Raw genomic sequence first — 13,423 nt, 5'->3', positions numbered from 1 at the left:
ATGTAACTTGGTATTCTTTTTTCCTTGATCTTTCATGCTTCCCGTTCTTGTTCTCAATTTTTTTTTTTAAATGTTGGTTTTTGCTTTGTTGCGGAAGTGGTGCAGAAAAAGAAGGTGTGACCCCCGCACACTCGTGTTCTCTTACCAGAAGGGTGTGTGGTGTGCAAATGCTTCTGTGTGTGTCTGATGTATGTCTGTGTGCATGTGTGTGTGGGTGGGTGGGTGTCCATGAGTGTGTGTGTGCGGCGGGGTGCGTATGGGGGGGGGTGTCTGGGCGCAGTGTGTGTGTGTGTGTGTCTTTGTAGGTGTGTGCATGGGCTGATATACACAGAGAGAGGGTCACACAGACATACCTTACGACCTGGGTTACTGGGTGGGAAAGTGCCTATAACTGGCCCTTTCAAACTCATGGCTTTCTAGACGCTATTTGGGTTGTGCCAGCCCACATGGCTGCAGACCAGACAAGCTGACTTCGAGGCTCACACTGACAGGGAACTGAAAAGGAGAGGACAATATTCCCGTTGGAGCAACTGCTGTCCCCACTCTGATGCTGGAGGAAGAAGGGAAGGGTCGTCCCTCCCCCCCCCCGCCCCGCCCCCACGTTCTGCCTCTCCCTCCCCCCGAGTCCCATCTCCTTCACGGTGTCATCGCCGAGCCCTGGCTAAGGAATTTTTCCACGTCTTCCTTCATCTGTTTCAGGTTTTGTTTTTAGTTTATGGTTATTTTTGTTCATTTCCATGTTTGCGGTCGCCTGGGTCAGAGGCCGTAAACGTGTCTTCGCGTGGCCGCCGTCGTCCCCGGGCCCCGGGCCCCGGGCCCCGGCCGGCGCTCTAGGAGCACCCGCACTCCTCCACGATCATGTTCTGGATGTCCTTCTTGATGATGTTCTGCCCGTCGTCGTAGTACAGCATGGACATGGGCCTCAGCTTGGTGGGGACGCAGCACGACTTGAGGTTGGCGAAGGGGCTGTGGCCGCGCATGCGGTAGTGGTTGATGACCGTCGAGTGGAACGAGAGCGAGGAGCCCGACGTGCCCGCTATGTGGCTGGGGCACTCGCCCTCGCAGTAGTTGGCGTGGTAGCCGGACGGAGCGATGATCCAGTCGTTCCAGCCGATGTCCTTGAAACTGACAAAGAACTGCTTCTTACAGCAGATGTTGACCTTGCCGTCGCACTCCAGGCCCCGCCGGCGGCGGCGGTGGGGGTGCTCTTCGGACTGGCGGGCCTGCAGCATGAGGAAAGGTCTGTGCGACTGCTCCTTCTCCTCGTCCACGCCCGCCCCCTCTCCGTCCCTCTTCCTCCCCTCCGCCTCCTCCTCCTTCTTCTTCTTCTTGCCCAGCAACACCAGGCTGGCGCCGGTCTCGTGGCACTGCTCGCAGGCAGTCCGGATGTCCAGGGCGCTCTTGCCCTGGTCCAGCAAGCGCTGGATGCTGCTGGAGACGGGGAAGATGTGCCAGGTGCTCTTCCGGGCATCCACCACCTTCTCCGAAATCAGCACTTCGCTCTTCTCCTCCGGGAAGCCCACGTCCTCCGCCTCCTCCCCTGCGTCCGCGCTGCCTTGCGGGCGCCTCTGCTGTTGAAAGAGACGGATGGAGACTTTGGTCCTGGTCCTGTTGGCCTTGGGTACTTTCAGGAAGAGCCAGATTTCGGCGCGCTCCACCACGGACAGGTCGCTGCCCTCTTTGGAGATCTCAAAGCGCAGCGTCTTCCTGGCTGTGCCTGGGGAGGAAGCACAGCGGCAGAGAGAGCGGGACACGGTTAGTGCTGCGGGTCGGGCCCCTCCCTCACGGAGGTCCGCGTGGGGGCCCCCGATAAAGAGCAGCTGGAACCCAGCTTCGCAGAGGAAGGTCCCCGATGTTCAGAACGGTTTCTGACTTTTTCATATGATCGAAGAAGCACAGGATGCCCTGACATGTGAAAACCCTCTGACAATTAAACTTCAGCGCCCCCCAAGTTTTACTGGACCACAGCTGGGCCCATTTCCTTACGGGTTGTCTAGGGCTGCGCTGGCATATTCCAACGTGGACTTGAGTAACGCTGACAGCGTCTGTCTGGCCCACAGAGCTTAAGGTCTTTCCTCTCTGGCCCTTTCCAGAGGACGTTTGTCTAGAAAGAAGAGCGTGTGGATCTGAGCCTGTTGAGTCAATGCTTAACCTCAGTTTCCTGGTCTGTACAATGGGAATGACACGATAACATCTGACCCGTTATCCCATAGGTTCGGACCAGACGGCATCACACAGATGAAGGCACACCATCAGCTCTAGCGAGCTGTGGAAATACTCACATCCCAGCACACATATGCAGACACTGCCACTGTGCGTCTGAGCGGTGTGTGCCCCCAGGGCTAGACTCCTGCTCCACGGCCACTCGCTGCTTCCTGCCCCATCTTCCCCTTCCCGGGTCACCGCAGCAGCCTTTTCTTGTGGGTACAAGCTGCCAGGCCAGCGTGGTGCCAGGTCCCTCTCCCATTATTTCTCCATTAAGCAGGTGAAGGGATGGTTCCCCACAGCGCATCTGTTCCTGTCACGTGTTCTTTCCCATCCTTGACTGAGTTTCTGTGCCCTCAGTATGAAACAGAAACTGCTCCCAAACCCTGGGCTCTGCCTGAACTGCTGTCACCTTCAACTCCAGCTCTCTCCCGCCACTGTCCCATCGTCCCAGCATAAGCATCCTGTCACCTCCAGGCAGAGACCCGTTGTCCTTTCTGCTTAGAAGCCCCTTGCTTCCAACAACCCATCCTCCATGGCTGCCATTAATAAGGGTTTGGGTTTTCGATGGGCTGACCCCAATTCCTCTAGAAGCCAGCCCTGAAGATCTGCAACCCCACTCTCCTGCCAGCCTAGATTAGGATGCCCCAGGTCTGAGGTCACTGCCACGGCCCGGGACTTAGGAGAACGCAGTCAGTGACTTGCTTCCTTATTAACAAATGGAGGCATCCGTAGCATCGAGTCAGATTGAGGCCCATCTCCTTCCCCTGCCTCCCCCAGTTTGACCTCCTTCCCTTTTGAATGCAGCTTAATGAGCCTGGTCCAGCAAGAGCTTAATAAGGAGAGGAAACTCTTCCATGGGCGGGGCACTTAGCTGCAGGGACCACTCAGTTCTTGCCTCACCCTACGTTTACCACATCCCCCATTTTCCTTCTCTTGCCTCAAGCACCTGTATTCATGCAACAACGTTTACTGTCAGGAGCAGGGGTCCAGACTAGAATCTTTGATTGAGCAAATGTCTTCCCCTCACTTCCACTTCTGTCCCTGGGAGGTAGATGAAATGCGCCCTCTTTTCACACCTGCTGCACCTGCAGGTACCCACTTCCCGATGTCCAGAGTTCTGCCTTCCCCGGTACGCATCTGAGAACAAGCTGAAAGTTCGTCTTAGAACTTGCACCTCCCGAGGGTGGGGGAAGGGGGGGGTCTCCTTGCCTGGATTTCTATAGCTAACGGAAATCCAGCCATACTTATCACTCTCAGCCCTGGGATGTTTACAGTACTATCAATTTTAGGCACGGTTTCAAGTTCTCTGCAGCAGAAAGCAGGCTATTCTGTGCATGTGAGCTGTGGATTCTGTTCTTAATTTAACACGCTCTGCATGCTGTGATTGTGATAGTGGCGAATTCACAGAGGCCAGGGCCCAGGAGGGCTGCGCTGGGAAAGGAAAGGTTCTCTGGCATCTGTCTCTAAATTTGGGAGGATCCTGGCCCTGGTGGTGGCGGTGGTGGTGAGGGGCGTTCCTTTGCCTCCGACCTCGCATCTCTGGCAGGAGTGGAAATGAATCATAAAGTTGGATTTATGATTAGATCACCAGAGCGGGGAGCAGTTAAAGGGAGAAACTGTCTTTTTTTAGGCAGCATGATGACTTTTTTTCAAAAATGGGAATCTAATATTTTCCTTTGCTAAAAATCGGTGGGTTTGGGGAGGTGGGTTGTTTGTCTTTTCAGAAAGCAGAAGAGAAGAGTCCAGGAAGGAGCTCCTAGTCATTTTAATCTAAAAAGACCATCAGCAGTGCATCTGAAGGGCTAGGGTCCTAGGAAGGCTGTTGCAAGCTGCCCTGGGCTCTGGGAACCGGCCCGGAGGAGCCTGCAGCCCCCTCCAGCTCCGGCCCTGCCTGCCCCTGGGAGAATTTAACAAGCTCCCCGCTGTTGTCCCTTCTGCCTCTACTGAAAGCCAGCTTCTGAAACCCTAAACCGCTCAGGGTGCCACTCTAAAGACAGAGGGATAGTAGCTGCTAAATTAGAGAAGCCAGAGGGCAGAAGGTTCTGTTTTGTTTTTCCAGGAAAGAGTGTGAAACGGGAGAATCCGACTCTTCCCAGAGCTGGGAGTGCTCTCTGGGTTTCAGGTAACTCATTCCCACAGGCTAAGCTTGGCTGCTACCCACACCTGCCGGGCGGGGCCCAGGATGAAGGTGGACGGTCCCCAGGTGAAGAGAGGGCCCTGGTAGCAGGGGGAGCCGCACACATTGGCCACGCCTTGAATGAAGCCCAGCAAACTCTACTGAGACTGTGAGGGGGTGGGGAGGGGCTAATTGGCCCATCAGTACAAGGGACAGCCCGTGCACACTGCCTCGGGAGGGTCACCGAGGGCCAGGCCCCTTGCTTCTACCAGCAGCCTACAGGGCAGCCCTCATTTCACAAGAGCTGGTTTCTGATGCCTGATATAGCCCCACCCCTTCTTCACAGGCAGCTGTACTTGGAAGCAAATGATTTAGTGTTCCTGAGGATTGTACAAAGAGAGTACTGATTAGAGGGGGCTCAGCCTGTCAGGTGCTGTTATATGAGGATCAGAGAGTCATCATAAGATGACTTTCATCCTGGCCCTGGCTGATAATTAACTGCCTGGCTTCGCCTGCCTACTGGGGAGAAGCACAGTGCTGATACATGCTTCGGCTTAATGATCTGAGCAGAAAGACGCAGTCCCCCATATTCGCATCCACTGCCTGCGCGCTGGATCTCTCCCCCAGATTTTTGACATTTGGATTTTCCCCTGACTAATTGACATGCCTGCCGCCTCCTTCTCCTGGTGTCCATTTCTGGAACTGCTATTTGTATATTGCATGATATTTTATCAGGGAAAAAAAAATAAAACTGAGCTCCAATTTCATGAAAATGCCTTTGCCATAATGCTCAGGAGAACGGGGGGAAGAGAGAGAGTCAAGGCTTCCTAATGTCTACCTTATATGCAGGTACATTTTCAAAGTTCTATTGTCTTCTGACTTATTAAGCAGTGCATTTTTTTTTTCTCTTCCATCTAGCTTTCATGGCAGAAGGGGGTGGGGAGAATGAGACAGCTAGATGCTGAGGTGGAATTCATATTTACCAGGGCTGTCGGTTTCAGAAAGCTATGACAGCCTTCAAATTTCCTAGGCATGAAAATATAAGGAGTCCCTTGATTCTATTCGCTTCGTCTGCATTCCACCTGAGACCCCAGCTACAGCGCAGGGTTGCTTTCAGGATACTCCTGAACCCGAATCACCATGGATGATGGCAACTGGAAGAGTGGAAGCAGGCTGCCTAGGGCTGAGGTGTTCAGGGTCAATTTCTCGTCAGTTTCAGGCCTGACTTAATGGTCCTCTGCTATAAAATCCTGGAATGGAAGCCTTCCCACAATGCTTTTGTGAGCAGGTACAGCATCAGTTTATACAGGTGTGCCCTGCCTTCCTACACTGTGACTTACCTAACTAGATCTAGCCGGGGGCTTTGCCAACCTTTCATTCCCTACTCTCTGATAATATTCTTTTCATCCTCTGTGCTATTTTTTCCCTCCGGAGGCTCGTGAGCAAGGCTTGTATCACAGCCTGCTCTGCCTGAGTAATTCACTAAGAAAGTCCCACGCAAACCCATGTGGGTGATAATATTTCATCACTTAAACCTCTCTTGAGCTCGGTGGACACATATCAAAGGGAGAGGGAAAAAAAAAGTGCATAAAAATGGGGAGGAGGGATGTGTCCCTGCACCGTTTAGGGAGCACTGCAGAAAGGTTGCTGGGCGGGAGGCACTGAACACGACCAGACTCTGTGAACCTGGAAGTAAAAACACCTTGAGAGCCCGTTGTTCTTCGCCTTCCTGCTTTCAGGATTTTTCAGCTGTGTTGTAACTCCTGGAGGCAGGCATGCCAAGGGTTAAGCAGCCAAGGCCCTGGTTGTTCTCCTCCCCCAACACCAGGATACAAAATGCTGCTCCTCATCACCCTCCCCACGCCCCCCCCCCCCAGCATCTCAGTTTCCTGGGCACCTGAACAAGTCAGAGGAAATAAGCACTACTAACAGGCAGGGTTTCGGTTTTGTTTTGTTTTGTTTTGTTTCCTCACCGTGGTCCTGCTTTAAAGTACGCAGTCCTTCCCCCTGTGGGTAATAATTACATCCCTGAGGGTGGGTCTCTGGGAGAAGCGTGCTGTTCAGAAAGAGTTAAACTCACCATGGGGGAGGGAGGGGAGCCTCCCTGTAAATCTCACCTATGACTTTAATCTTCTATTCGTCACCGAGGTTGCCCTGTGCCTCGCGGTGGAAGGGTCCCTGGTGGGGGAATATAGAGCCACTTTTGACAGCATGTGTGTTCCCTGAGCACGGATTTTGCATTTGGACTGTTAACCAGGGGTTTCTGCAAAAAGCAGCCCGTGAGGCCTTAAAGATTCTGCCTCCTTTAGCCTCCATCCAGAGATCGGTCTTGCCCCCCAGGGCAGAGCTGCAAGTTGGGTTAGAAATGATCTGGATTGATTTTTTTTTTCAGCCTTAGTATCTTTCCCGACATCTACTGAATTGTAAAGGATCGGCCACAGTCCTGTGCCTTTCATTTAAAGGGTGATGAAAAAAGGTGAGATATTTTCAAGAGAAAGGCATCTTGGGTTCCTGAAAGACGCAGAGAAAATTCTGAGGTGCAACCCACAGACTTTCAGAGCCTTCTTCCAAAGTTCCTGAGAACTTTTACACTTTGGATTTTGGATCTGGGACTCAGGGGGGGCGGGGGGATAGCGTTCCAAACCATAGGAAGGCTAGCTGAGAGATCTTGCCGGAGTATATTTTTAGCAGAAGAGAGGCCAAGACAAAGACGGGGCTTTCACGAAAAGAGCTTGGGCTGGGATGCTTCCAGCCTGTCTTCCGAAAACACAAGCTCTCCCCCGACCCTCCCCGCACTCCCACTCCCGCACTCCTCCCTCACAGGCCCAAACCGCGAATCGAATCCATCTCTCTCAGCTTTTCTCCACCACTGCTCTCCACGCCCTCTGCTCAGAAACGAACGCATCCTCCCAAGCCCTACACTCTGCTGCCTTAAATCCACAGACTTTCTCCTCCCAGTCTGAAGTCACTTGTCATGTGTCACTGGTTGAAAAACCCGTTGATAAGACTGGCTGACCTAGGCAACCCAATCAGGGGAGACAGAAGATGGGGTTTTTGGTAAAAGCCCAGGCGGCCGTATTCGGGAGAGATGTGTGAGCAGCTCAGTATTGCTGATGACTCAGGGCCACATTTCTCCCCTCTCTGCTTTGTTTGCTTCTGAAATTCCAGAGAGCTCCAGAATGTTCACATGTATCACTAACTAGAATTCCCATTTCCCCTCCTTCGGTCTCATTTCATGTGTTACAGGTAAGTCACGTCCTTCCCATCCCATAACAAGCCTAACTTTTCCCAGAGGATGAGAGGAAGGAGCCGGGGAACTGATAATCCCTGAGATTAGGGCGCTACAGCCTGGGGCTTCCAGTAGGTGAAATTGTGTTGCCCTAGAAGATTAACAGATAAGGAGCAAAAGTCTTTGGAAGGCGCCCTCTTGTGGCCAATCACATCCCACTATTCGGAGGAGAAAGTGTGTAACCCCTAAAGACACCTTCCAGGGAGGGTGAATTCCCAGGCAAGTTCAAGGAGACTGCCAGGGGGTGACGAGAGTCCATTCCTCTTTGAGCTGGCCTTCTTGGGGTGGAGGAAAGCTCTCGTCCCAGCCAGCTGCTTCCAGCCCCTGTTTGGGAACATTTGTGACCATTTCTAATGCAAGTCTTCTGTAACTAGGATCTTCCAGGGGAGGCGGTGTACATGCTGCTTTCAACCACACTTGGGCTATGTCAGTGTTTTCTGTTTCTCGGTGTTTGATTTGCCTTCCTTTCCTAGCCTTTCTTCAGCAAGTGCTGTCACTGCTAACTTAACGACCAGAATCGGTGTATAAACTTGGCATCATAGAGAGTCAAGGATACCTGTTATTATACTTTGCCGGCTGTTGTCACTAATGGAAAGGAGATAAAACAGGATACAGCAGTCTCGAAAACCACTGACTTTAGCTTTCGTGACAATGACGGGGACGGTTGCCTTAGCTCTGCCCATCCCTTCCTCCTTTCTTTTGAGATTTTCAAGAACACAGTAGACGATTCTGCTGCCAGCCTTGCCAAGAGTGCAGTGACCTCAGTGAGCAATGCTGGGTGACAGATATGATGAGAAAAAGCATTTTTGTTTGTGGGAATACGTTCCAGAGAGCCCGAGGGCCACTCCTTGCCTCTTACTCCATAACCTCTCAGCTTTACCAGGACAAGGCCTTGGGCACCTGAGCACAGTGAGACCGACTCAGTTCAAAGACCTCTGGGCACGTGAGGTGCTGTCATCTTTCAACTGCCGGGTGGCCCTGTCTCGGCCTGTTCACCGGTTGTGGAGCGTGGAGGCAACAACTGAACGCGAATCCCCAGCTAAGGAAACCTGAGACCGAGGGGGGGCCTCCGTAGGTGTGTGACCCTCACGCAGGCCACACTTACTGCCTGCATCCTACGCGGTACAGAATCGTTTCTGAGAAAAGGACAGTGAGTGCTCTCTGCTGCTCTCAAAAATCTTGACTTTTGACTTTGGCCGAGTGTCACTCAGGTTGACTTAGTCATAGCAGTAGAGCAGTGAGACATGTTTGTATTTTCACTGCCGTCACCCCGATGTTAAATCTCTTTCTTGGTTTAGCAAAGAAGCGCCCACAGACACGGTACTGCTCTCTTCCGGGAGAGGAGGCCGTCCGTCCGTGGAGCAATCACTCTGGGGAACTCCTACTAAATCGGCCCGAGGCAAAACCTCTGCAATGAGCAAACTGAGCAAGGAGAATCAAATCTTTGCTGAGGAGTCTGCGTGTAAAACGCAAACGGGAGGAGTTTCCATTACAGACCCTCAACTTTAGTCAATGTGCCAATCGAATGAATCCACCTTTTCAAAAAGCAGCTCAATTTCTTTCCAACCAAACACCTACCAGAGGAGTTTTTAAAAAAAAGGACAAGACTGAGGGAAAGACTGGCATGAGACGAGGCCATACGTGAGAAAGAATGGGAAAGGTCAAATTCTTCCATGGCAAAATACTCAATGCCAAGGGAGCGAGTGACTCGCTATGCTATCCGAGTCAAAGTCAGATCCGGGGGCCCAGTGCTGGTATCAGGGATAGAATTAAAAGGGGCCAGGGGCATAAGTCTACTTAGTCATGTGATGTGGGTAAAGCCAGTTGAGGAAGAGCTGCAATTAAGGCCATGCTGTGTGGCAACTGTGTATAAAAACCTGTACAGGGTCCCTTTGTGGCAAGAGTGGGAACAGCCCCCCAACCACTGGAATCCACTTGCTGCTCAGGACCCCGGCAAAGACTGAGCAAAACTGGGTAGCCACTCGAAAGCTCCACCCTGCCTTTCCCCTCCATACGCTTCAAAAGATAAAGTCAAAAGTATCAGGGCCTTTGGGGCTTCATTAAAAAAAAAAAAAAAAAAGATTTAGAGGAAGAAAGTAGTCAGACCTTTCTCGAAAGGAAAAAAGCTTCTGGTGAGACAGCTAGAACCGCCCTTAGGACATCAGGGCTTTTCCTAGGAGGAGAAGCCAGCAAGCCAGCAGGCTATCTGCTCCCTTAAAGAGGATGCCCAGGTCTCACACGGTTTTCTTGAGCACATAACATCTGAGTCAACAGGTTTTCAGGACTGGAAATTCTGAGTGTTGCCTTAATTGTTTATACTGCTGCGGCAAACTTTTAAACAGCAATGCTGGGAGTCCCGGCACACACTTTACTGGCCATATGCTCTACCAAACAAAACAAAGGCATTCCTTTCAAATGTATTTGGCAAGGGATACCATTCTGTAGCCTGGCATTACCATGAAAGTAACATGGAATTAACACATCTGTGTGCCTGGACTTGCCCAGCTTGTAGGCAGGCAAAAGGATCCGGGTCACATAACTGTAAAAATGACCCGGCCCCGGGTCTCCAGCCCTCCCGCTTGACAGGTATTTTTTTCTTCAGCAACAGGTTCGTGTGGTCCTGAGCCAACGATTAGAATCTATTTATTAAAGTTCTTCCTCTTAAGGATTGAGTGAGAGCTCCGTGTAGTATCTGGAGCACTTTGTCAAGGTTGCATTCCTTGGCAGAGAGCTCTTAGTAACTTTACAGAGAACAAAACTCTTTCTTTTCCTTTTTTTTTTTTTTTTTTTTTTGGTTCAGACAGCAAAAGTCAGTGTTCCAAAAAGCAACTGCCTGCCGGTTCAATGTCATGTGCCCCCACCCCCACCCCCACCCCCACGTCGCTCTCGCTCGTCCCTGCCTAAAACGTGATGCCTGTGCTCCTTCGAAGCCCAGTTGCTAAAGGTAAACACGACTGTCACTAATGCAGATGCCCCGCTTCTGGAAGGTGGCCCCTGATTGGACTTTTAAAGAAAAAGGGCTGCTTGGGCGACAAGGACTTCCTCGGTGCCCTTCCACCCCAATCCCGCGCTCGCCGCCCCCTCCCCCGCCCCCGGGTAGAAACTTCGGATGGGGTCCGGAAGCCTCCCGCCCCCCCGCCCCCCAGCCCCCCGAAACTGCCCGGCTTTCCTCTCGCCGCCCTGCTCTGCTCTGCTCTCCCGGGCAGGGCAAGGGAGCCTCTCTCACGCCGGCTTCCTGCTCCGGGATCGGCCGAGCGCTTCCTCGGCGCGACCGGCCGAGCGGAGCAAGTGTACGCCGACCCTCTCCCTGCCGCCGCCGGCCGGGGCTCTGCCTGGGCTCCCGGCTCCGGGAGGTCCCCTCCCGGTCCGCCCCTGGTCGCCCCCCCCCCCCCCGGCCGGCCCGCTCCCGCGCCCGGCGAACGCACGCCGTTCCCGGGCGGGTGCAGCTGGAGGGCGGCAGGTTCCCCCCCCGCGCGGTCGGAGACCCGTGCCCCCCACCCCCGCCCCCCCAGGCCAGCACCCACCTGCTTCCGCGAAGGTGATGATCTCCGAGGTCTGCTCCATGAGTTCATTCATTTCCGCCCTCCTCCCGACGTCGTCCTCCAGCTCCACGTACCCGTTCTCCCCCACTTTGCCCACATGAAGCTTTCTGATCGCGTTCAGAAGCGCCGCCTTGGGTACCGGCTGGGAGACCTCGGGTCTCTTCTTCAAGTGCAGCATGTTCAAAATGTGCTTCTTGACGGCTTCCACCACCTCCGGCTGAGAGTCGGGCACGTCCTTTGGGAGGGTGGCCAGCGCACAGGACGGGCAGTCCGCGGCCGCACTGTGCGCCCCGGGTCCTGGGGCGGGGGAGCTCCTCACTACAATCCAGCAACTCGCCAGCAAAAATCCTCTCAGCCAAAGCAAGGGCATCCTGGCAGCCAAAGTTGTGGTGACGGCCCTTTTAAAAGGCTCCGCTCTTCCTCCCCCCTCACGCACGGGGCTGTTTTTTTTTTTTTTTTGCTTTTTTTTTTTCTCTCTCTCTTTCCTTTTTGGGGTTTTGGTGTGTGTGTGTGTGTTTTGGTTGGTTTGTTTGTTTGTTTTTGTTTGTTTGTTTCCTGTCTCCTCTTCAGTCAATTCTCTGGAACAAGAACAAAAAGTTTGCTGTGAAGTTTGTCTGCAGGTTCCCTCTCTGGATGCAGTCGGGGCTGTAGGTTTGTGGCTGTCAGGGAGGAGAGTAAGAGAGAGGGAGGGAGGGAGGGAGGGAGGGGGGAGAGACGGGGGGGGGGAGACAGAGACAGAGAGAGGATGGGAGGGAAGAGAGACGGGGAGGGAGGGGGGGGAGACGGGGAGAGAGGGAGCGATTGGCCCCGAGTGAGTGAGTGAATGGGAGAGGGAGGGAGCCGCGCTGCGAGTAAAGGCTGAGATTAGGAAGGGGAGGGACCGCCCGCTCTGACGGGCTGCTCGCCTGCTGCTCGCGGCTCCCTCGCACACACCTCTCTGCACACACCACCCGCCGCCCGAGGTCTGCTTCCCCTCCGCGAGGAAACGCTCCTGATTTGGGGCCACTTCTCCTTTCCCTCCCTTGCTTTCTCTGCCCAGTCCCCTTGCTTCATCTTCTTCCTCTTTTTTTTTTTTTGGGGGGGGGGTGGGTGGGGAGCAAAGCCCAGACACAGACGCCCTGTCTCAATCAATCCACCGGGAGGACCCGCCGGAACCAGCCTGGCCCAGCGCCCCTCCACCTGCCGAGCCACCGCCTCAGGGGTTCGGACACCCCCGGCCGGGAAGGTGGGGTTCAGGGTCCCCGGAGGGGGCGGACAGGTGATGGAGGGCTTGGGAAGAGGGGCCAGCCCATCCTCCTGGGCTGAGGGAATCCTGCAGAGCGCCCCCCCCCGCCCCCCTCCCCCGCCCTTCATTCATAGTTCAGTGTTCAGGGCCGTCCACGCTGGCGGGCGATCAGAGATCAGAGAACTTTTGTTTGGGGTCATGTCACACACTCTACTTTTCCCCAAATGCAAAAATGCAGCCGGGCATTGGAAGATCCACAGGCAGGCGGGCTGGCAGGCAGCGTGGTCCACGCTCCTGTCATGTGCAGCTCTGCACCCTCTCTTAGCTGTGCCCCTTCTGCCCTGCACACACACGCACAGATGACAGCTTACCACCGCTGGCCCTGACTGACTGCACAGATAAAACGCACAAGTCAGTTGGCCTTTCCCACATTATTTTATATAAAGAGTGCGCTCCCGTGACTTGAATAACTGGTCCTAGGGGAAAGAATCGCTAAAATATACGGGCAAATGACTTTCTCTGTCATGTGGTAGTTTGTTCAGCCTGGCCCCTACCCCCATCCCCATTCCAGACCAGTCTGCTCATGGACTGGCCCCTGACGGCTTCTTTTTCTCTCCAAGGAACAGCACAAGATGAAATCATCACGGATTTCAGTGTTCACAGCAAAAAGAAAAATGTGAATGTTTAAACAATGCCTCTCTGAGTTTTTTTTTAATTCTCTCCCCCCCTTTTTTCATTTTCTGTCTTATTGCTTTTATCTTGCAGAAGTATCTTTAAGAGGTCCATCTGTTAAAGCTTTCCCTCCCTCTCGGTTTCTTTCCCACACATAAGCCCTCTCAGTTTCTGTAGATACAGTCGGCTTATATCTGACACCTAGTGTGTTCAGAGCATTACAGTTAAGCAATGCATTTTGGGTGGGAAAAGTTAATAAATACCCTTATTTACAAGCATCCCCTCTGAAGGCAAGGGGATGCGGGTGAGACAAGTGTGATGCTGAGTTAAAATTACAGCTTGCTCAGGTAAGGATGCTTCTCCTAATTGGA

General features: G+C 53.3%; 1 protein-coding gene across 1 annotated transcript; it reads right to left on the bottom strand.

Annotated features, from left to right (window-relative positions):
• Positions 1-625: 625 nt before the first annotated feature.
• Positions 626-11,621, bottom strand: INHBA (inhibin subunit beta A). The gene is made up of 2 exons (XM_047763709.1): positions 11,138-11,621; positions 626-1,717 (listed from the first exon to the last, which is right to left on the bottom strand). The coding sequence occupies exons 1-2, from the start codon at positions 11,523-11,525 to the stop codon at positions 831-833; spliced, it is 1,275 nt and encodes a 424-aa protein (XP_047619665.1). The 5' UTR covers positions 11,526-11,621; the 3' UTR covers positions 626-830.
• Between the last annotated feature and the right edge of the window lie 1,802 nt (positions 11,622-13,423).

This window comes from Phacochoerus africanus, chromosome 16, assembly GCF_016906955.1.
Source record: "Phacochoerus africanus isolate WHEZ1 chromosome 16, ROS_Pafr_v1, whole genome shotgun sequence".
NCBI classification, from domain to species: domain Eukaryota; kingdom Metazoa; phylum Chordata; class Mammalia; order Artiodactyla; family Suidae; genus Phacochoerus; species Phacochoerus africanus.
The sequence above is the reverse complement of the archived record's forward strand: the minus strand, read 5'-3'. Positions and strand labels throughout refer to the sequence as shown.